This window comes from Alternaria postmessia (genome assembly GCF_024291825.1).
Source record: "Alternaria postmessia strain BMP 2775 chromosome Unknown scaffold_12, whole genome shotgun sequence".
Lineage (NCBI taxonomy): Eukaryota > Fungi > Ascomycota > Dothideomycetes > Pleosporales > Pleosporaceae > Alternaria > Alternaria postmessia.
Window position 1 is genome coordinate 428,818 of NW_026260085.1, and position 23,297 is coordinate 452,114.

At 51.7% G+C, this 23,297-nt stretch overlaps 6 protein-coding genes and 1 non-coding gene across 7 annotated transcripts; 2 read left to right on the plus strand and 5 right to left on the minus strand.

Annotated features, from left to right (window-relative positions):
• Window positions 1–892: 892 nt before the first annotated feature.
• Window positions 893–1,548, minus strand: J4E82_003029 (uncharacterized protein; the record flags this gene model as incomplete). The annotated part of the gene is made up of 3 exons (XM_051729320.1): window positions 893–1,063; window positions 1,151–1,407; window positions 1,470–1,548. The coding sequence occupies 3 exons, from the start codon at window positions 1,546–1,548 to the stop codon at window positions 893–895; spliced, it is 507 nt and encodes a 168-aa protein (XP_051591035.1).
• A 1,573-nt stretch (window positions 1,549–3,121) lies between these two features.
• J4E82_003030 (uncharacterized protein) lies at window positions 3,122–7,566 on the minus strand (the record flags this gene model as incomplete). The annotated part of the gene is made up of 3 exons (XM_051729321.1): window positions 3,122–3,304; window positions 3,365–7,499; window positions 7,556–7,566. 3 exons carry the CDS (start codon window positions 7,564–7,566, stop codon window positions 3,122–3,124), a joined length of 4,329 nt encoding a protein of 1,442 aa, XP_051591036.1.
• A 589-nt stretch (window positions 7,567–8,155) lies between these two features.
• On the minus strand, window positions 8,156–9,751 carry J4E82_003031 (uncharacterized protein; the record flags this gene model as incomplete). The annotated part of the gene is made up of 1 exon (XM_051729322.1): window positions 8,156–9,751. The coding sequence occupies one exon, from the start codon at window positions 9,749–9,751 to the stop codon at window positions 8,156–8,158; it is 1,596 nt and encodes a 531-aa protein (XP_051591037.1).
• A 1,125-nt stretch (window positions 9,752–10,876) lies between these two features.
• Window positions 10,877–12,245, minus strand: J4E82_003032 (uncharacterized protein; the record flags this gene model as incomplete). The annotated part of the gene is made up of 3 exons (XM_051729323.1): window positions 10,877–11,428; window positions 11,483–11,907; window positions 11,960–12,245. 3 exons carry the CDS (start codon window positions 12,243–12,245, stop codon window positions 10,877–10,879), a joined length of 1,263 nt encoding a protein of 420 aa, XP_051591038.1.
• Window positions 12,246–14,815: 2,570 nt separating this feature from the next.
• On the minus strand, window positions 14,816–14,922 carry J4E82_003033. The gene has a single exon. It is a non-coding gene; the product is annotated as a tRNA-Ala (tRNA).
• A 977-nt stretch (window positions 14,923–15,899) lies between these two features.
• Window positions 15,900–16,590, plus strand: J4E82_003034 (uncharacterized protein; the record flags this gene model as incomplete). The annotated part of the gene is made up of 3 exons (XM_051729324.1): window positions 15,900–15,954; window positions 16,007–16,429; window positions 16,481–16,590. 3 exons carry the CDS (start codon window positions 15,900–15,902, stop codon window positions 16,588–16,590), a joined length of 588 nt encoding a protein of 195 aa, XP_051591039.1.
• Window positions 16,591–17,514: 924 nt separating this feature from the next.
• On the plus strand, window positions 17,515–19,616 carry J4E82_003035 (uncharacterized protein; the record flags this gene model as incomplete). The annotated part of the gene is made up of 4 exons (XM_051729325.1): window positions 17,515–17,579; window positions 17,643–19,342; window positions 19,422–19,569; window positions 19,598–19,616. The coding sequence occupies 4 exons, from the start codon at window positions 17,515–17,517 to the stop codon at window positions 19,614–19,616; spliced, it is 1,932 nt and encodes a 643-aa protein (XP_051591040.1).
• Window positions 19,617–23,297: the final 3,681 nt, after the last annotated feature.

Genomic DNA, 23,297 nt, shown 5'->3' on the forward strand with positions numbered 1-23,297 from the left:
CCTGAACTACCACGAAGGAATTTTCGACGACAAAAAGTTTGTACCGCCGGCTTCTCTCTTGCTCAATCGATACGAAAGGTATTGGCGCAATCACGTCGAACATCGCGGCCGAAGTCTGCCGTTCCAGGCATTTCACGTCTCTGTTGTGTTTCAGAACAGCTTCATCAGGCATACAACGCATCTTATAAGGCACCTCCAAAATCTCTTCCTCGGCAGCACTGCAACGTAGCCAAGCGTTTCGAAACAGGCCTAGAATTTGCAATTGACCATGCAAGATCGGGAGTCGACATCCTAGATCCTTATAATCAAGGCATGACATACGGGTTTTGACAAATGGACGGTTAATGACATTTGCCTGAACCCTGGAAAGGCAACCAGTGCCTATTTCACAGCTGCCGAGACACAACATCTTGAGTGCCGATGTTCTGCCTGCCGTTATCGGTAAGATGTCTGTTCTTGGTTGTCTCTGGACGAACAGGGGCGATCGGAAAACCAGCAAGAGATAGGCTTGACTGTACCATTTACTAATAAAAATCTGATTCGATCATATCGCTGGGCCTGCTGTAATTGAAACGAGTATCTGCAGAAACAATCGCCAACAGCACAACCCAGGTTTTTCTTATTCTCGGTAGTTCTTATCCCAGAGTACCCAGGTTGTCTTTCCAAACGACTGGTCGCGGCATATCACCAAGCCTACGGGCTGCTGTACACGTCTTAGCGTTCAAAAGAAGAAGTTGCATTATGACTAAACCATTGCTCAAACCAAAGCAGGATATCTAACACCGCGCGCCGCAATCATACCTGATGATTGCTGTTCATATACTGTCGTACTAAGCCCTCAATCGATATATACCGTCATGACAAACGCCTCCGACATGCCACCTCTCTCTCTCTATACACCCTGGTGCATATCTACCTCTTTGTTCTTTGGCGCCTTGTTTCCAAAGCTCATACTACCATTCCTCCCCTTGACAACGCTGATAGCGCCAAAGACGAAAGTAACAGCCCATGCCAGCCACGAAAGTGCACTGATAGCTGTACTTGCGCGGGCTACGTCACATACCTGAGTATCTCACGTCAGCGGACGGTCCATGCATTCGGTTGTACCGAAAAAAAAGAAAGAAAATGTGTATAAGAATGACAAACTTACCATGCCAAAGCATATCCTCCCACTCAAAAACACAGCCAACGCGACAAACCCACTAAACCAAAATAACATTGTCAAACCTTCCAGTCCAAGTAGCGCCCACTTCACACTCGCTTTGTCCCTTAAACTCTCGAACTTTGGTACGAGTTGGAGGAGGAGTAAGGGGACGAGGGAGAGGAGAGACCATGAGGGCGCGAAGATGAGGTAGTTTATTTCACTGGGGGAGGATTGGCGCCAGTGTGTTGACCACCATGATGATACTGAGAGAGGGAAGTCAGATGGATGTAAGGTGGTGGGAAAAGAAAAAGGGGAAAGGACGTACCATATGCCATCAATCCGAGGACGACGACGGATAGGACGAATTGCACAGCGCGCACGGGGAGGACCCAGTTGATTGCCATTTTTGCTGTGTTGTACGGTTCTTGTCTTTCCCAATATACTCTTTCTGCTTATCTGGCTTTTCTCCCCGGCGTCCGATGATGGGAGCGAGGTGTGCGATATGGAGAAAGTGTGGTCCAATGTTGTCTAGCAATCACAGTTGCGCTCTGTATATCCCTTCGTCCTCGTATCGTTTCGTCTCGAAAGGGGGAAATAATTGCGACAACCAGGTCTCTTTGGCGTATATTCGTGAAATAATGGTCAAAAAATGAGCGTCAAGAAATGGAACCCAGGAGCCAAGGAAGAAAAGAAGGAAGGAACTGAGGACACGAAAGGGAAGAAGTCCAAGGTGGAAAAAGGGAAGAAACACAATCAAACTCGAAGTAAAGAAGGCACAACACTCATCAAACCATGCCAGGCATCCATCTATTTTCAATTACAACGCCTCAGTACAACGTAAGTAGCAATGCCACCATCTGTTCGCCCAAATAAAAGCCATGCAAAGAAATCCTCTCTTTGACACTTTGCTCGCCGCACAATGCAGCAATCATCGGAACCACCAGCTCCCAGCCGCGACACGACTGTTATAATGGCCCTAAACTTTATGCGGAACAGCAACTCGAGATCCTGAGTGGTTGTCAGACCACGTTTCGGATTGGCAAAGTGGATGCGGGTGCGAATCTGCGACGTTTTATGCGACGACCCTGGTTCCCGCGATCGCGGGGATGTCTCATCGCCATCATTGCCATCATATCACGGGCTGACAAGAAAAAACCCGACACCTGCAATAGGCTAGGTGTATTGCGGGTGTCGGTTTTTTCTTGTTAACCCCGTGATATGGCCTTGCAATCCTGTAATTACTTTCACCCTGGCTGCGAACGCATAGTCGCTCGCGTACAGAAAACCACAAAGGTGCATCGGCATTTGAAATAATTCCGTCGTTTATACACTGTGTAAGAACATGCGCAACCGCAGGGTATTGCTGCTTAGATACCAAGAACAGGCAGGGGGGACGGCGCAGTAAAACAGTTCAGCACCAAGTATATATCACTCCATTACTCCATTAATTCTTCAACTATATCCTCCATCGCAATAATATCGTACACACTGTCGCTTTACTCCCTAGAGTCTGGAAATAGGTCATGAGAAAATGACGTCTCTCGCATGCTCATTCATCCCAACCACCTCACCCGCAAACCCAGCGCTTCGTCGTTCGAACTTTTGACGAACAATCAGAATGAGCATTCCAGCATCACTAGACCGTTCTGACAAAACGTCTCAGAGTTCTTCGCCGAAAGGTAAAGAGTGGGTATCAGGAAGGGAAAGAATCTATGTGTACATCGAAAAAAAAGCAGTAAAACAAAAGGCAAATGAAGGGAAAGTATAAGGAAATTTTGCAATGACGCAGGCCTTGTGACGGAAGGTAGTGTCCTCCATCTCATAGCCTGTGACCATGACGCTCCAAGTAAGTGCAATTAAGACCTGTCCATCAGTCGTCAAAGCAACGAGGTCAGAATCAAGGCATTCTCAGCTCATGACCGACCATCGTCACTATCCGGAAAAGGTATGGCCAGCTAGCCAGGTCATCTCAATCTTTCAACCACGGGGGCTGAAAGGAGCAGCAGCCCTAGTCATCTCATTGCACTTGTTGACGAGCTGAGAGATAGCCCTCAAAAGCGGACTACCTGGCGTACTCTCATTGAGCTGAATATAAGCAGCAGTAAGACGCTGAATGACAACATCCATGATCTTGGGAATGATATCACGGATCTCGGCGTCCTGTACAAGTTCATCAGTATCTGAAGCAACAACATGACGATTAGGAGGCAATAGACTTACATTAGGATTAACACTCTGGAAAACAGCATTAAGCCAGACAAGGCGCTCGGTAAGGTTACGATTCAGCGACTCAGACACCACTGCACCAGTAGACAAGGCTAGCAGCGGGGAAACCTGGCGGAGGTAGGCGGGGTCGCAGCGGACGAAGACAGTGTCGAAAAGTGCGGCGCTGCGGGGGGATTGCAGCCACTGCATGGTACCTTGTTCGTAGTTGCCTTCGGATATGAGACGAGTGATGGACTCAATCTCAAGCTCCTCTTCCGTCTTCTGACGGGGTGGGGAGCGCGTGGCAGCGACGGATGAAGCTTCTCCTCCACGTTGAGGCGCAGGGACTTGGCGTGCTTCGAGGAGCTTAGCAACCTGGGACTGGAGTTCGGTCTGGGTGGCGGCCATGGTTCGGATGGTCTCTAGGCATGTGTGCACGGTTTCAGTCAGCGCGGCGATCTTGGCGGCGTCTTCACGGCGCTGAGCATGAGCTTGTCGGAGCTCCGCGCCAATCTGTCGCTCGATGATGTTTGTCAAGTTGGATATGGCCGGGTTGACAACCGTGGCAACGGAAGCAGCGATCATGGGCTCGAAGTTGCCGCTGATTTTCTTCGCGACCTGGTCAGAGAGTGACTGGAACACTTGGGGTTGCTTGAAGGCACGAGCGACTGCATCAGGAACTTCCTTGGACAACTGCTGCGCCAAAACGGATTTGAGGTTGGTGCTCAGACCCTGTTCAAGAGTGGCAGTAGTCTTTGCTAGTACCTGAGGGAGCACGACGTTGCTGATGTTATCTTCAACCATCTTCCCAATCACGCCTTCAACATTCTCGTTGAGCGTGCTAGACACCATGCGTAGAACAGCCTGCTGGTTGGCGGCGTTTGTTGCGTTCAAGACGCGCTTGTCTTCGTCAAAGCGCTTGTACATGACGTCTAGCTCACGAGAGAAGCCCTTGGAGATCTCAGCTTGTACAATTTCCTCAAGCTTCTTGGCATCAAACTCTGCAGAAGCTGCAGAGGCGGGTGCAGCGTTTGGCTGCTGAAAGTGCTTGTTGATGAGCTGCTTGGCCCACTCGGGCGCTTCGGTGGTGTCGATAGGCTTAGACTTGGCGATCTCCTGCACGACAGGCGCCTCAGGTGGTGCCGGGGACTTGGATTGCGGGGTTGCCTGAGCAGCTTGCGCATATGACGGGGGCATGGCCGGGGGCGCACGGGTAGAAGCAGCAGTAGAAGCCACGGCGGATGGTGCTGCTGAGACTTGAGAAGCTGTCTCAGTGGCGGCAGAGCGCTTCTTCTTCTTCTTTTCAGACTTCTCACCACCATTGATGATAGCTGCACGAGCTGCATCCTGCTTACTCTCGACCTTTGCAAGGGTAGATGCACGCATAGCAGCTTCGGGATTGACGGATGGCTTCGAGACGTTGCTGTTCTCCCTCTTCAAAGGCTCTCGAGCAGCAGATCGATCAGACACCGACTTCGGTGCAGTGTTGTCGCCAGCAGTAGAGGATTCGTCTGTGACAGGCTGCGGTGGCTTGAGCTGCGAGATGGTAATCACACCCTCCTCCTCAGCCTCCTTGGGGTGCATGGGCTCACCCTCCTTCTTCCAGCCAAGGTCGCTTCGGCGGATGCGCAAGACACAGACACCCTTGGAATGCATGACGTACAATTCGAAGAGAGCAGCATTGTCAGGGTCATCGACATCAGAAGGTCCAGCGGGCTCGTTTAGCATGTGCAGGCTCCTGATCTGCCCCTTGGAAGCGAAAGAATACTCCGTGATGCTAGTCATGATAGCAGTAGCGTTGACTGGAGGCAAAGGGTTCTGGCCCCTGTCGCCCTTGTTGGCCAAACGGGAGATGTAGGCAGCCTGGCTCAGGGCAGGGAGGTTGTACCTCGGGCAAGAGACATGGACGAAGAAGATCGAGTTTCTAGTGGGATGGGCGACAGCCATGATACCAGTCCGGGGGTGGAACGATACGCTGCAGATGGCGTCCGATTCGTTTTCGTGGGGTAGGTGAATCTCTTGTACAGCCTTGTTGAGACCAAGATCCCAGAGCTGGAATGCATGGTTCTGCTTCATACCGACCATGACATATCGCAGCGCAATACCCTTAGTATACGGCTTGTCTTTGTCAAAGAAGAACACCGAAGTGGGCCATGACTTGGCATTGGGTGTAGTAGTGTGGAACTCTAGCAGGGTCTCGGAGACCTCGACCTGGCGGGGTGGGCTACGAGGGTTGCCCAGGTCAGGCTCGGTGAGAGCGCGGATGTCCCAAAAGCGCATGCGGCCAGCTTTGTCGAGTGACACGATGATCGTATCGTCTTCGCTGAAAGTGAAGTCTTTGCCAGCCTTGCCAGTGAGGATCTTGAGAGAGCGCTCCTTGAGGTACTTTTCGGTGTGGCAGATGCGGCTCTTACTACGAGCATATTCGACGGCAACCTTGGGGAAGACGATGTGAATGGACTTGCCCCTGCCGACAGCAAAGAACTCTGGGTGGCGCGAAGATGGCTTCGCGCGAGTCTTTAGCTGACCTCCAGATGTGTTATCATCTTGAGATGGCGACGGGGGAAGCATCAAACCCTGAGAGTCGAGGTTCTCGCCAAACTGGTCTTCACGAGCAGGGTCGAGAGAAGTCCAGAAGACGGTGCCATTGACGCCGATTCCAAGTATGCTTTCGAGGGGTTCTTGGGAATCGCCTGCCGAAGTGCAAAGGGCGATGTTGAAGATGCGTTCTTGGTGGTTCTCGAAGACCTGGCGGTAGTGACCGTTCTCCTGGCGGATAATACGGAAACCACCCTTCTTGACGAGCGCGTAGACAATGAAATTTCTACTGGCAGAAACAAGGGAGCGGTCAATCTGGTCGAAATCCTTCTTCAAGCGAGCAATGTCCATGAAGAGCTCGTTGGCAAAGTAGAGACGGCGGGGCGGCATCTGGTTGACCTGAATCGAGGCAAAGGCGCGCATAGGGAACCTGTAGACTATTACCGTCTGGTCCTCTCCCTTGGCAAGACTCTCCTCAGCTTCAGCGGTCTCCCAGTCTTCGGCAACATTATCTTGTGCAATCTCAGTGGCGACCTCCTTCAAAGCAGCTGCAATGGGCTTGGGCATGCTAGCCTCAATCTCCTTGGCTGTGCTTGGGTCGGCAAACTCGTCCTTGATCTCGGTTGCAATCTCAGTCATAGTCTCCTGGACTTGTGCAACTTCCTCGGGCATGGGGAGAGCAGCCTCAGCTTCGGCTTCGGCGAGCGCATCCTCGATCTGCTGGCCGACGTGCTCGCCCAATTCGCTCACGGCCTCAGCCACAGTTTCGTGTGTTTGGGCGGGAGCGTCGTCGTGGGGAGCAGGTGAAGAAGGCTCGGGTGCGTTTTTCTTGAGGATCTCCATCTTCGGGGGAGGAGGCTTGGAGCCTTGCTGGGTGGGGGTACGGTTGCGGGGACTGGCAGCTTCGAGCGTGTCGAAGGGATTGACGTAGGTGAATTTGGGAGCGAGGGGAGCTGCATCGGCAAGCCCCGGGGTATGTACAGCGGGGTCGGAAGATACACGCTCTTGCTCAGCGTCTGCGAGGTCCTGCGCGAGGTCGTCCACAACCGTCTCAGGCTTGTGGGATGCGACTGGCGGAGAACGCACAGCGGAGGCAGCCCGAGATGAGCGCACGCTGCCGCTAGACTGGGCTGGCTTGGGGTGGTTCAGCAGGCGCAGAAGAAGATCCTGCGGGTTCTGCTGAGGCGACGACTGCGCTGGGGCGGGAGCGCCCTGGGAAGGCGTCCTGGTACCCATGACACTTGCCAGGTTCAGGTCAGGCGCCTGCGACTGCTGCGAGACGCGTCTGGACTGTCCGGAACCGCCCTGCGAATTGAAGCGGAGAAGGTTGAGAAGGTTTGTGGACTGCTGTTGCGGCGTCTGCTGCGACACGTGCTCGGGCGCGGGCGTGTTGGCCATGGATGAGTTGGGCGACATGATGGCAGACTGGTGGTGCGGCTGCGGGCCACCTGGCTGGGGGGAGAAGAGAGGCGAGGAGACAGAGGGCTGTTGATAACCCTGTTGTTGCTGCTGCTGCTGCTGCTGCTGCTGCTGGTTGTTGCCGGACGCGCCACCGTTGAGACGGGCAAACAGCTCCTGCAGGTCCGCCATGACGAGGGAGGCTAGGGCAGATCTGCGTCAGCGTTAGTGAGGTGAGAGACGCGATTTCACCGCTGCCGTCGATGGCACAGTGACGCCATGGACGACGTACTTTACTCAGACCCAAAATTCAAGTGCGTGGCCGAAGCCCAGGTGGTGAAAGCGCGAAGCTGTAGTGGGCGAACAGAAATTATCACGAAGAGAAGAGCTGACGAGCAGACTGGAAATGAGGGCGACGGGCTGCGGTGATGCGCAGATGTCAATTGGCGATGCAAGAAGAAGGGCGACAGCTCGACATGATATCAGTTGGCGTCGGGAACAAGCTAGGCTAGCGCGGTTGGCAGTGGAGAAGCGCTGACATCCACACATCATGACTTGACCCATGGCCATGTCGCCACGTCTATCACCTCAACAAGACAACATGAGCTGTTCAGATGCCATGACTTGCATGCAATCTGTCTTTCCGCACTGCTCGTGTCCTCGTCAGATTGGACTGATTCCTCACCATTTGTGCCGGAAGAAGGTTAATAGTTATAGAAAGTCTCCAGTCGGTGTTGCGCTGCAAGTTCCAAGGCCAACCAACACTCTAAAGTACCCATGTACATGAACATCATGCCAAAATCTTACCCCAAGGATAGGTTACTATAAAAGCATACCCGCAAGTCTCTAGGGCGGTTTTCCACGCTCCAGTCACTTATCGCTCGGGTCCTTAAACCCAAGCGGCCGCATCAGCGAGTACCCGTACAGAGTACTGACCACATATCGACAATCAACCAAACAAAGTTTTCCGTTCTTGAACTTGTCCCTTCGCCCGAGCTCAGCCAAGGTGTAACAGATTATGTCAATACTGGGTTTCACGGCATCTGGACCGTGATTTCCGACAACAGCGTCTTTTACCGGCGCGATCAAATCTGGATCCATCAGATGTGGACCGTTTTTGTCGAGGACAAGGATGGGAAGGACCACGTATCTCCAGACCTGCTCAAATCTGAAGGGCGGGTTGTAGATTTCCCAACTTCCATCAGCTTCCCCGGCTTCGACGTGCTCCCTCTTCTTAAAGACGGCTCGAAAGTGGAGCCCGAATAGCGAGGGTATAAATCCCAAGACAAAATTGGTGCCTTTAATTCGGAACACTATGTGTTCGTGTGGGAGTTTTGATGGGAGAATGGCGTTGTAGGACTGAGTAATGAACTCCGTATGCGATACCGAAATACCAGAAGCAATCGAAACCATGTAGTCCTTTACTCTGTGAATATAGTCGATGGCTAGCTTCTCCATGGGGGAGGAAGGCTTGCGAGTGATGTCTTCAGATACTGAGGACATGTATTCCAGAAGCTCAGCTCGACGCACGTCTAATACATCTTGTAAGATTGTAGCAAATGACAAAACGTTCGAGGGCTCGAAATGGGCAATCAACGCAAAGAACAACATTGACGGAGTAAGGCTGTAGTCCACGAGCCTGCTCTCCATGCCTATGCAATCCGAAGCCATTGATAACAGCGCAAAGACCCGATCAAGACGATTGGAACACTCAGAATTGGCATATCTGTGTAACAATTGTTTCAGTGTCTTACGTTCTCCCTTGGTAGTCCTGTGCAAATCTATCATGGAAATGTAGTCGTCGTAACCATAAATTTCGTCGAAGGTTAATAAACTTGCGAACAGGAAAAAGGATTCCGCCGCGTTAGACCTAGATCCGCAGTAAATGGTGATGTCCTTGGCGAGGATGAGTTCTTGCTTGATCCAGGCGCGGCGCCAGTACGGTCGTTTGTTCAGGAGGACTACGGCACGTTTCCCTGCCTCCTCAATTCTCTTCTTCTCGTCTCCCTCGGCGGTCCCCAAGCTCTCTAAGTAGTCGAAGTATGCATCACTATCATCCGCCGCTGGACCCAGCCAGGCCAGGACGCATTTCGCGTTTCGATAAATATCACCCATCATGGCAACTTGATGGTTTCGCTCTGAAGTCACTCCTTGGTTGATGCAAATAGCATCAATCCAGATTGTAACCGCTTCATCACTCCTTCGGATGGCATTGAGCGCGTGCATAAGGCTGGGCTGAACATGATATGGTTTTCCATTCAAACGAATCCAGCGCTGTTCTGTCGCACTACCCCAGGTGTATGACAGCGCATTGTAGCAGTCAGTCTGAGCGGAAATGGTTTCGTGGGTGAGCTCGCAGTGTATTGGAGTGTCCCCGACGCCAGAGAGGAGCCTGCAAAGACGGAAAGAGTCATGAGAATGATCGAGAGGTTCGTAGCGGAAGAAGGGTTGCACCTTGAAGCCCATGATGGCATAGAAAGTGTGTACGGATTGAACAAAAGATTGATATCTGACTTTGAGCTCACAAGGCTGGCTTTCAAGTGATGCCTGGCACCACAGCCACAGCCACAACCACAGCCACAAAATTGAAACCTCGTTCACTAAAACAATAGTCATGTTACACAGATACCCCACTCCATGCTTGACGTGACCTTGTAAATCAACGCTCATCTCTCAAGAAGGATAAAAATAATAATAAAAAAAACTATTGTACAAACAGAAGATGCTTTGTCGAAGCCGACTCATCTACCTAGGGCAATCACCAAAACCCGACTGGCATCCCAACGCCTTCATACAGTACAACAAACTCGACCCACAGGTTCCGGATCGACTGCAGCAGTTACCAAACGCCGAACCTTTGCACGTCGACTTGCTGCTCGCGCCACACCTACGATCTGTGCTAACCTTCAGCTTGGCTGCCGATGACGTAGCCGCTGGGGCGGAGGAAGTGCGTGTGCTGCTGCTTGTTCCCGCGCGAGTGCTGGTCGAGGTAGAAGTAGTGACAGGACGGGTGGATGTGCTGAGGCTAGTGGGGCGTGTTGTTGAGCTCGTCGCCGCAGTAGAGGGAGCGGCGGAGGAAAGTACAGGTGCCGCACTCGACACCGCGGGGGCAGAAGACGAACCAGAGCCGGGGCATTTGCCAAACAGAGGGTTGCATCCCGTTCCACAGTGGTCAGCACTGGTGCCGCACCATCCATACTGCGAACAACACTCTCCCTCCGCGAATCCAGCGCAGGTGAAGCCCTTGGCCGCGCCACAGGATCCGTCACTTGAGACTACGAGGCCGCTGGGCGCAGAAGTGGGAGCTGATGCAGATGAAGATGTGCGAGTACCCGTAGATGCAGCGGCAGATCCAGAGGACGGGGCACCTAAGCGGTGGATGTACGGAGTCAGATTATCATCTCACATACAGTTTCCAAGAGACAGTACTAACCTGAAGAAGCAGAGGCAGAGTTGCCGCACTTGCCAAACCCAGCCTGGCAGCCAGTTCCACAGTGGCCGTCCGTGTTACCGCAGTATCCGTATTGGGAGCAGCATTCGCCTTGGGCGAAACCTTTGTTGTCGGTGTCAGTCGAGGCATTCCTGTCACCATCATTTGCGGTTCTTACCAAGACAGGTTAAGCCAGATGTACCTCCGCAAGTGCTATCTGTGGAGACAGCCGTGGGAGTGGCAGCAGATCCACTGGATGTAGCACTGCCGGCACCAGATGATGTTGCTGTCGATCCAGGTGCTGAGAAGGAAGACGAGGACGCTACACGGCCGGTCGCAGCACTTCGGTACCAGTTTGCTTCTGGTTCACCGAGACACTCACCTAGAGTGACTAGCTTGTAGCCCTTTGCCTGCATCGTTTGAATCATATAGCCAGTCAGGTTCTGGGCTGTCTGCTGGTGAATGTCATGGGCGATGGCTTGGAAAGCGTCGACTTGGGGGTTGCTGGGGTTGATAGCGTTGAACACCCTGTCTTTGGCGTTTTGGATCTTGTCCGGGGTGACGTTGTTGTAGTCGTCGGTGTCCAAGTCGAAGTACGAGACAACGTATCCTAGATCCGCGAGATCTTGCTGACAGCCTGATGCGGCCGTGCAAGAGGAGTAAGGTGGGCGCATGTAGGTGGGGAATTTACCCATGATGTTGGCAAATGCCATCTAAGATCTCGACTTAGTATCACGCTTTGGAATGCTTCGGCTGGGCCGTCATACCTCGTTCCTAACCATTTGATCGTAGCGTTGTTCCTTGGTGATCGCACTGAGATCTTGATGCGACCAAGTATGACTTGCCACTTGATGTCCTTCGGCAATCATACGCTGGATGGTAGCAGACCATGGCAGGCTCGCATCGTCAATCGCGCCCTTGCCAATATTGATTCCAGTGATGAAGAAAGTCGCCTTTGCATTAGCAGCCTTGAACTGATCCAATACACCTTCAGTGTAGACATAAGGACCATCATCGTACGTGATGGCAATCGTGTTCGGCTGAGTGCAGTCGTAGATACCCTCTCCACCATAGGGTTGGTTGCCAAGCTTAGGACGAGCAATGTTACGAGTGCTTCCTCCAGCTGGAACCCGATTGGCATCGCAGGCTGGGCCATATTGGAACTGGCAGTCTGGTGCCTGGCAATAATCATCTGGACAAAATCAGCATCTTTCTTTCGAGGCAGTTGTACGCGAACGACTTACTTCCTTGACCACAGTAACCTGCTACAGAGCAACAATATCCCTCAGCACAGCTAGCACCGCCATTGCTCGGTCCGCATCGACCATCAGCACCACCTTGACGAGCTGTCAAACGATGCTCGGGTCCTGCGACGTGCGCATGTGCCGCATGTCCACTCAGAATGTTCCTGGCCCTGAGTTTTCCAGCATCCCTCGGTCCCAAGCCAACGATCTTCGGGACAGGGAAGTCGCTGTGAGCAGCCACAAGAGGTGCGATCAGGCCCGCAGCACAAAGTCCGGAGAAACGCATTATGATAATTCAGTATGAACGAGTGTGTGAAACGAGTGTATGATCAAAAAAGGTTGATCGACCAAAATTAAGTCTGATATCGGTAAAGACGACGACTGCAAACGAGTGAACAGACCGCCCTTTTCACCGCACAAAATGGAAAAAGATAGACCAAGAAGAAGAAACGAAAGGCATGGGTGCTAAGGCATATAAGAGGCGACGACTAATCGCATGCCCAGACATTGGAAAACAATCAGAGAGACGCCCACTGTGCTTGGCCATGGCCGGGTCAGCCGCCGCGCGTGTCAGAGTTGGTCGAGGCTGACACTGAGACTGAGATACAGGAGGCAGCCGGCTAGCGTAGAGTTAGCAATGTATGGCATCCTTGGGAATTGCGGTGTAAGCGCTTGAGCAGTTCATCGCAGCGAGGTTCTTAATAGAGTTCCCAAAGATACTTGCGCGCATTCAGACATCTTCATGTTCTTTTGTTGTCGAAATCCGAACAGAACCTCCGCTAGCAACTCACGTCGTGACGAAGAAGCATCTTCTTAAGCTCGGTGGCTTTGTGGCGGTCATCAGCCAAGACACGCCCCTGGATCGTTTCCAAATCGGGTGTGTAGATCTGCATTAGCGCCCGAGATTCGCGTAGAAAGATCCGTGGTCCTAAGTTTGGGGTCCGGTCCAGATTCCGACCCTTTTTACTCCAGACTCTTTAAATAGCCCAGCGAGCTGGCAGAACGCACTCAGGTATGCGGCTCCGCACTTGAAGCTATATCCTTCGTTGGATTACACGATACATGGGATATCGCGGCCGGCTTTATCACCGCTTCGACTATTGGCGCTGTCATAGATGCGGCGATAAAGCTGACAGGTGCGGTGTAATATGTTCTTGGCATGTTGCAGCCGGTAAAGACTTCGGCGCCGCTGTCTCGAGACCCGAACGTTGGGCTCAAGTGTACTGATGTATGGGAACCCACGGTTTACCACCTAGAGCATGCCATTCGAATTGTTTTTCACGGGATCCGCGGAAGCACGAAACATAGCGGCATCAGGCGCCGGGATCCATGGTTCGTTGGGTCGAAGTCTGTCGTGTTGTACAAACGGTCATCAAGGTCGGGACAGATGTTGCGCAAGGTGCGTCACTTCCGCAGTCGTAATGTCATTGCGCAATCACAGACGCAGTGGCCGAGTGTGCCGCGAGGTAGTCGCATCTTGGGGAAATGAAATCATCTCTTTCTTTCGCCTTGGATTATTGATCAACATCATTCCTCTCGCTACGGTTCAGGACTTCCGTTGCACCAGATCAGATGGCACGAACAAGGACACCAGAGGACCTCGCGTACTCACATCTGCGAGAACTCCAGTCTACGAAATGCATATTAGCAGCGATTACATAAGTAACTTTGTATACGAGGATCTTGAGCCTGCATGTACTTCTTCATGTTTAATCGTCGTTTGTACCAAGAACCCAACGGTCTTGTCTACCAGGACACGGTTATCAAGCCTTCCTGTCAACTGCAGGGACAGGGAAAGAAGGGTGGCGCTGTGTTCTTTCGACAATCTTCCAGCTTTCTCTTTATAAAAAGGTCCGGCGGCTCATAGTATTGTTGAGGTAGATGACTTATATATCAATCATTAGCGTTATGCTACTACTGCCCTCGTTGACTTGGAGGCAGTTGGTAGTTTCAAGGTCACCTTGCAAACGAATTTCGTATTGACTGCTTGCTGTTCATTTAACTCGTACACTGCTTGTTAGAGTACATCTGTATTAGTCGAAGATGCAGTTCATTAAAGACATAGTATCTTCGCAGCCGAGTTACTGCAGCGACTGTTATTGCGATCGATACTCTAGGCTGTTGTAGATTAGTGGTGGGCTGGACAGCAAAAGACATAAAAGGAGATGAAGCAGGTGGAATGCGTTGTCTAATTCTGGTGATGGAACGAAGACGCAGCATACCTAAGATGGTTGATCCTGACGACTTGTAAAGGTACAGTAGGCAGACTACCAGGTAATACATTATGTTGTATTCTATGGAGACTTGAACTAGTCTAACTGTGGATAGCCTATCATATATGCCGTGTATCTCGAGGATATTAGTAATGATGGACGAGCGATTGGAGCTACCTTTGGAGGTCGAGAATTGGAACAGCTGGTGATACAAGAAACACACTTGGGCAGTTCATTGCTTGTGGCTCAGCAGCGCGACAGTAGTTATGGTGCTAAATCGGTAGGTTGTATACTGATACTCGCTCGCTACCCTTTGGAAATAGCAGCGTTCCGTGCGGTAGATGTTTCTAGCGGCATTATTATCCAGAAACACACTTTTGCTCAAAAGATATCTTTTCGGTTTATGTAAAATTTCCCGGCTGGTTTCGAGGAAGAGTACTTGGGAGTGTGCATAGTATACATCTGATGCATTTTGTTAAGTCAAAATTCTCTGCCTCTAACGAGCTCTCTAGTATCTGTTGAGTTTCTGGGTGGTGTACGCTACAAAAACGATGTGAACGGAGCTGTAAAAAGTTCGCAACTGAACCATAACGCAGAGCAGCACAACACAACGATAACCCCAACGTCAATGCCGGCAAAAAGATGGACTTGCAGGGAATCGAACCCTGGACCACTCCCAAGCTGATCCTGTGCGTTGTAACGCTCAGGAACTGATGCTAAGGGAGTATTATACCACTAAACCACAAGCCCGATTTTTGATGGAGTTTCGGCAGCTTGGTTATCTTATAATCTCGATTTTGTCAGAGATTTCGACAATCTTCACCGCAAACAGCGTTCTCGTGCGTCCTTAGGCTGGACTAAACTGACTTTTAGTGTGGAGAACAGCATTGTTCCAGACCATCAACCACCTGTCCGAGGTTTCAGGGTCTCCTGCATGATCACTAACATGCCTTTGTAAGCTCCTTCTGAGAGCAATGCTTCATGCATATGTCTACCTAACCTATGAGAATGCTTGGTATACTGACGTACAAGAATCGCTTCTGTGACGCCATCTCATCTGGATCTTGAGTCGGCATCGCCCACAGTACCAGATCTCTCGATCTAACTCATGCCACCTGTTCATGCCCAGACATAGAAAATTACATGCAGCCACGTGTGCGATCGTTCGGTTGCGCACTCCTTCCACGCCAGGTTAGCTGCAGATGTTAGTCGGAGATCAGGGCTGCATGAGGCCTGTCAAGCGACAATTCCCCTTCCAATGACGTCTCTGCATACCATTCAAAGTACTCCCAATCACACATGGATCCAAAGCTCACCACACCGTAACCACGGCGTGAGGGGCAGAATGTTCCGGACCCTCAGTGTACACACACCCCATAGCAAACTCGTCCCTTACTATCCTACAGAGCGACCCACACTTTGGAAGGAATCAACGGTGAAGCTAGACCGTATTTCGCTTAGACTAGCGCAAGCACAACCCCCGAACTGAAAATATCAGTTTGTGCCCCTCGCTCTCTCTCCAACGATTTCAAACCCCTCAGCTTCCGATATATCAATCAATTGGTGGTGTGCGACTTCGAGCGACTCTTTGCATACCTGTTCAGAAGACAACAATCTTCTAACGTCACTCCCTTGGACATTTGATACTTCGGTAAGAGCGAACTCATGGTGTTTGCGCTTATATCATGTCTAACATAACCAGGTCTCTTCCCCAAAACTCTACCAAAATGGACTCTTACCAAGCACCTGCTGCTGGCGCCGGTGGCCGTGGCTGCTACAACTGTGAGTTGATACCATGCCTACCATGCCGCGACATTTCACTAACAAGACTTAGGCGGAGACTCGTCTCACCGCGCTGCCGAGTGCCCCACCAAGGGTACCCCAACTTGCTACAACTGTGGTGAGAAGGGCCACGTTAGCCGTGAATGCACTTCTCCCCAGGCTGAGAAGACGTGCTACCGCTGCGGTGGCACCGGCCACATCTCGCGCGAGTGCACCAAGGACGGCGGTGCCCAGATGGGTGGCCGTGGCGGCGGCAGCCAAGAGTGCTACAAGTGTGGTCAGGTCGGTCACATTGCCCGCAACTGCTCCCAGGGTGGCGGCTACGGCGGTGCTGCTGGTGGATACGGTGGCGGCCGTGGAGGCTACGGTGGCGGTGCCGGTGGCTACGGAGGCGCTCGCCAGACCACCTGCTACTCGTGCGGTGGTTTCGGTCACATGAGCCGTGACTGCACCCAGGGCCAGAAGTGCTACAACTGTGAGTATATATTCCACACACACCTAGTAGGATGACGACTAACCCTTTCAGGCGGTGAGGTCGGCCATCTGTCGCGCGACTGCCCCCAGGAGACTTCATCTGAGCGTGTGTGCTACCGCTGCAAGCAGCCCGGCCACGTCCAGAGCGCCTGCCCCAACTAGGGTGTTCCAGATGCCGTCGATGTTTTGATCTGGAACGAGTTTCGATGCACCGAAGCGCTTCGTTGTAAAGCGATGTCGGTCCTTGCGCCCACGATGTGACGAATCATCGACATGATTACGATTTCTTTTCTTGTATATTTTCATTCAGCGGCTCGCTGCCGTTTTTCGACGCTTCACGAAAAGCACATCGTCGCCCGGGCATGATTGGACGGCCTTTTCCATTTTTTGGCTAGTGTGTTAACTGTCAAAGAGAGTTGGTTATCGGAAAAGTCTTGATCCAGGAAGAGCGTTTGGTGGGAGATACAATGTGGGTGGATGGGAGAGCGGATGCTTGATGCGAGCAATGAATGAAGCAGTTGCGTGGTCTGGACGGAGGACTGTGACTGCAGGAGAGCGAGGTGTTCTCAATTGGCGGATGACTGGCCTTGGGGTTTGCAAGTAGCAACTCGGGGCTGGCTGAGGTTGAATGAAGAAACCGGAAAAGTCCCCACGATTGGGTGGGCTCCTCAACTTTATACTGCGCCGTTTTCATGCACCGTGATGGACGTGCGCTAAACTAGTTTGTGTAGGCATGTGGGATGGTCCCATCATGTGCCATGCAGTACTCATGAGTGGTGATGATGCTGCTGCCACGGTTGCAGAAGGTAAAGCCCTTTGCACAAGGTAAAGCTCTGGATGAGTGAAGAGGAACGAATTTGAATTGAGTGCTACATCTCTAATACAAGTTATGTGTGATGGCTCTCGGGGAATTCGAGGGGAAGCGCCAAGACGCTGTGCCTGCTTCCCGCGCGTTCGTTTACCGTTTACATCCCGCCTGAACCCAAACAACTTATCGACAACGCCCTTGCGATTCGACCGCGACAAAACCGACGCGTCACCCACAACAACGCGCGCATACACTCGTTGCGAACGACAACTGCAGATATGGCGCCGACCAAGAAACGCGAAGCGCGCGAAAACAATTACTACAACGTTGGTGTGCAGGGAAGGTAGGCTGGATTCGTCCTGTTCAAAGTCGAGGCGTCGCGTAAACAGTAGTTAACATTGCGCAGGAAAACTGGCATCACACTCGAAGACAAAGGCATATACGACGAACATGGCCTCGAACCAGTCTCCGGCATCTTCTCGTCACCAGAGCGGTCCCCACCAAAGCGCGGAGAAGGTGCGACAGGATCAGGGTCAATGGAAATACAAAACAGTTCCATGCCCGACCTCATGACATCCCACCAAATCCTGCGGAACAGCCGAACAAACCTCCCTCCGCCCCGATCGCGATCGCCCAAGAAGACAAACCTCGGTTCCTCGCCGCGAAGACAATCGTCCATGGCGTTGCGCAGCTCACTTCCCCCATCTAGCCCTGTGCGCGACTCTTCCCAACCGATTGCGCGACGCCTCGACTTTGAACAGGACGAATCCAGCCTACAGGAAACACCAGCGCTGAGCGGGTCTGGCGCGAGGCGTGGAGCGAAGCGATCCGACGTGTACGATATACCCGAAGACGAATCGCTGGCGCCAGACCCGAGTGCGGTTTTTGAAGAAAGCATACAGGAAGAAATTGCGAGCCAGTCGGCCGCACTGCCCGAGGAGAGTTTTGTCGGACAAATAGGAGACGACAGCATGACGGACGACGAGGCAGTTGAGGAACTGGAGATTAACGAGGTTCAACAAGACTCTGAGGTTGTGTCAGAACCTCCGAAGGACAAGGCCAAGAGGGGCAGGAAACGGAAGAGCGATGTTGCGCAAGATTCAGAGGGGGAGCAGGAAGCAACAGAGCAGCCACGCAAACGGGGTCGCCCTACGAAAGAAGCCTCGGAATCACAGAAGAGCAAGAAGATTGCGCCTACACCAGCGACAGAGCGCCGACGGTCGCAGCGTGTGTCTGATATCAGCGAAATGGAGGCACCCATCGATGATTCTGTAGACCAATCTGAGCAGGTTGAGGAGCAAATTCAGGAGCCACTTATTGCACCGAAACGACGGGGGCGGCCACCCAAAGTACAACCAGATACTGAACAAGAAGAAAGCATCGTCGATGCGCCAGTTGAAGACCCAGTGGATCAATCCGAACAGATTGACGAAGTGCCTGCACCGAAAAAGCGAGGACGACCAGCCAAAGTACAACCAAATGGCGACAGAGCGTCAGCATCAGCATTGGCCAAACCAGCTAAGAGCGGCGCCCTAGCAGAGAAGTCTGATTCAGAATTTGCAAGACCTGAGAAACCCCGGGGTAGACCACCAAAAGCCAGTGCAGACTCCAGTAAATCAGCTCCAAAACCAAAGGAAAAGTCAAAAGAGAAGACTCCACAGGCGGAGAGCGAAGAAGCCGGCAAGCTAGTAGACGTCTACGGCAACCCTCTCAGTAAAAAAGACATCGATCAAATGTCTGCAACATCAGGCGGTTCGCGCTTCGGCCGCGGTCGTCACCTCTCCGTCTTCCGCGAAATGGATCCAGATAACGTTGCGAGAGTGGGTCGGACGGGTCGACACCGCGTTGCGCCCATTGATTTCTGGAAGAACGATCATATCAGTTATGAGCCGGACGGGAGTATGAGTAGTATCGTTAAGAGCCAGGCTGTTGAGGAGGAGAGGAGGGTGGGGAGGAAGGCGTATAAGACCAAAGGCAAGAAGAAAGTGACTGTAGAAGAAGAGGAGATTGAACTCGATCCCTGGGAGGAAGAAGGCACACTCGTTGGCAATTTTAGAGGATTCGATCCTGTTGGTGAGGTTGCGAGTGGTGAGATTGTCGAGGATGGTATGTTAACTTGTCTTTTCCTTTCCTATCTACGGCCTTTACATCCTCCTCCTAATTTACTAACTATATGTGCTTACAGCAATCGCGTGGACACAAAACGGTGTCCAACCCCGCGACGTAGGCGATGGCGGCTTCAAATACGCAAAAATCGGGTCCGTCGGCAACTTCTTCAACTGGGGGCTCATTGAACTGGGACCCGATCAGATGAAGCGGACCAAGAACTCAAGGTACATGCATATGATTTTCAATGTGCAGAGCGGGACGGTGGAGGTGAGAATGCATGAGAATGAATTTGTGGTGCATAAGATGGGGGTTTGGCAGGTGCCTAGAGGTATGTTTTGCGCTTTCTTTGTCTTTGTTCGTCTTCTTTCAAGTGTTTGGATGGCGATGAGATGCATGTCTCATTGCCAGTCTTTTACGCGCACTCACTGCACTCCCTTTGCTTACATTCCCCTTTCTCCTCACTCTCTTTGTCCCCTCCAGTCTTTGTACGACAGCCGTTGCATTATGCTTGACGCCAGACGGTTACCAGTCGGGTGTTCGCATACTTGTATCCCCATCCCACCTCTCCTGCATCACAACTTCCGCATTGCGCTGTGTACTCCTGCGTTGGAACGTCGCACAACCTGAGGGTCAGGGCGAGGAACCAGGGCAAGCGAGTCTCACAGGCAACATCTGGAAGCGAACCCGATTCGCGTCACCCGCATATGACTTGCAGCATGTTGTGTAACACTTGACGCCCTGCGGCTTATGTCATGTTGCTGCTCAACAGATGGTGCACAATATTGTCGTTCGCTTCTGTTCTGGCGGTTACGGGCGCACACCCTCTTATTCGCCCTTTCCGCTTCCCCAGTATTTCTTTTTCGGCTTTTTATCCCCCCCTTCTTTCTATTTATCCTCAGCCAACCATGTATTACCGTTTATCGCGTGGCGCGTTTCCCTTGGCTTGAACTGGCTTTACGCGTTCTCATTGGTGCTTTTCGTCTTTAGCGAAGGGAATAGAGCACACGAAGCTAACACGCTATCACGACAGGCAATACATACTCCATCAAGAATATCGGCAGCGGGACGGCTCGCATCTTCTTCTCGCAGGCTAGGGAACTACACGTTGAGGAAGCAGAATAAGATACAAAGTTTAGCCTTTGCCGCCAAAAGCCATTGTCGGAAATACAAACACCATTGCATACAGAGTCTGAGTAGTGGCGGTGTGGAATAAGCATCTAGCGGTCAACGTAAACATGCATGTGTTTTTACGGGCTTGATGCGAAAGGAAGACCTTGATGGTCACTCTTTCTGCTTCTTTTTTCCGGCATGTTCGCGCCTGCCCCGTCTAGACGATGGTGGCAGGTGGTGTTGGTTGACGTGTTCGCGCTGGCGCCACGGTGGAGACGGTGTGTGTGGGGCGCAGCAACTGGTGTGCATTCTTTGGAGCGTCTCCAAGGCGATCGTTTGTGTTTTAGCCCCAAAGTGGGGACATATGTACATGTCGGCCTTGCTTTCCTTGTTCGGCAGTGAGAGTCGTCGTGTTTCTTAGGCCCCGTTCATGTTCCGCGTGGCGCGCGTAACAGTGTTTGAAGCGGGTACGCTTGGAATTGGGTAACAAACGATGCGAGGGAAGCGGGTGAAGCGCGTTTGGCCCCGTTCCTGCTGGTGCAATACATGCAGATCATACGATAGCATAGCATGCAGGGTAAGTGGGAACAATCCGGGATGGTTTAGACGATATGATTATGGAATTGGATATGACATACATACATGTGTCTTTTCGATCTGCTGTAACGATGTAAATGCATGTGTATCCCGATTGGGATTGGGCTGCTTTTCTGCGTGGGAAGAATCATCAACTATCTTTGCATCATGTCTGCGTCTTGGTACTGCAGCTTTCCGCACCTGAGTCGACCACTGTGTTTTTCTTTCTTCTGTTCCGAGAGGCGACCGAACGCAGGTTCACCGCCTATCTGTCGGGGTTTCCTCGTCTCTTGTAGGTGTTCTTGTTGTGGTACGCTGTGAGTTGCCGGGCGGGTATGCATCGATCGTTCTCCGAGTCTGCAAGACTGTTGTAGTACAGATTGCAGTAGTGAATACATGGTAGTTAATTGTGTCGGTGATATCTTGGACATGGACAATTCAAAAGAGAAGTCGGCATGCAGATGCAGTGATGATTTGGAAAGCAACTAGAAGCACATCTGAAACCAGAACTTGAGTGATCCGGAAGGCGAGTGCATGCTTGGTAGATATCTCTGTATTTCCTGATTTCACCTGATTTTTGGTTGTGAGACATAGAATTCACCATGTAGTTTGTCTTTCACAGCATATTCAAGTAGCTTATAGGAATATCCCCACCTCTGAAACCCATCCAACGTACCTCTCTCGATGTTCAAGTCCAGCCTCGTTTGAGGATACGGACTCAAACACCAAGGTACCACAATAGCACTACTCGCTTTCTCTTGTGCTACTCAGCTCGCAACCACATCTACTGAAACCGCAGGATCCAATCTGCGTGCTATTACACAACATGATCGGCTATCTATGCATCCTGTCTCACATATGCCCACACATACGAATCCGATCTTGGTGTCTTGTGCAAAGCTCCTGCAATACGTAGCGGCTAACCGGTAAACCTCGCTTCTGGGCCTCACGTACCGACCACAACACAGTATAGTTTGGTGAAGAACGGTGAAGGCTAAAGACATGAAGTAGTCATTTTGCTTTTCTGCCTCGCCGTAACTCCAACAGATATGCATGTACATTACATAAACTCTCCAGGCCCGTAGCGTTTGGCATCTAGATCCAAAGCCACAGCCGAGCTGATGGATACAGCGTAGTGAGCGGTGTGCCAACACTGCGTTTTATCACCCATCACCCAGCTCCTTGTCTAGCAGATCTATATCAAACTTACTCTAACAGACTTGAAAGACACGTTGTGTGTTGGTGGCGAGAATATCCATGCGTGGTCTAGATACATGTTTTCCCCTATACCGAGTACGGCTACTACAACAAAAGTACCGAGACGGGCATACAGCACCACTACCGAGATGGACATGTACATACACTGCCCACCAAGCGGTGTGAAGCGGTGTAGAGAACCTTCTCGCACCTCCACCACCGTTGTGGCGTTACACACACACACACACACACACCATGCTTCGGTACCAAGTTCATCCCGGAAACCTACACGATCTACCCACTGACGCTTTTCTAGCTAACAATGGTTCTCGCCCTACACGTCCGCGAAAAGAAGACGATTTGTTTTGTAGCGGTGTGAAGCGGTGTAGACAGTTAGACCCTGCCCAGCCACTTGGAACTAGTGGTGTTGAACGTTCTTGACGTCCGGTGAAGATGGGTACGACACTACACATCCCACGATAACTACGTACCTTGCACTACATCTGCACGCTTCGCTCGCTAACAGTAGAGAGACTTTGTGATACAATCATGTTGTCTCGGCCGGTATCGTATTGTACCCTAGCGACGAAGTTTCCGACTTCTAGATGCAAGGAACATGTCCGTAGTAACGTGTGTGACAAGTTGGCCGTTACCTCGCCTCGATGTTGAGGGGAGAGATTGAAGTGGTAAGGTGGTTGGTGATACGGCTTCTTCCTCTTCAGCTATCAAACGCCCCAGCACAGATGTGAGAGAGGCTCGAGGTTCAAACGTTTCTCTGTTGGTGCGCAACTGTCGCGTCGTCCTGCCATCTCGTTTTCTCGCTCTTCCACCCCACTTTCCCAAGTAGGCACTCTGCGAAAGTCTGAATGCGGATGCGAAACAAGACATGTCGAAACATTCAGCCTGAAGAAGAACCAGCGATCCCGCAATCAACTTCATACGTTCAAACGTCATTGGTGCACAGAGTTCAGCCTCATGTGTGGACTCTTTTCTAGGTTATACAGAGCTGTCATCGTCGCAGCCTTAATTCCAAGGACGGAACTAAGGGCGGGGTATGTAAAACCACGGT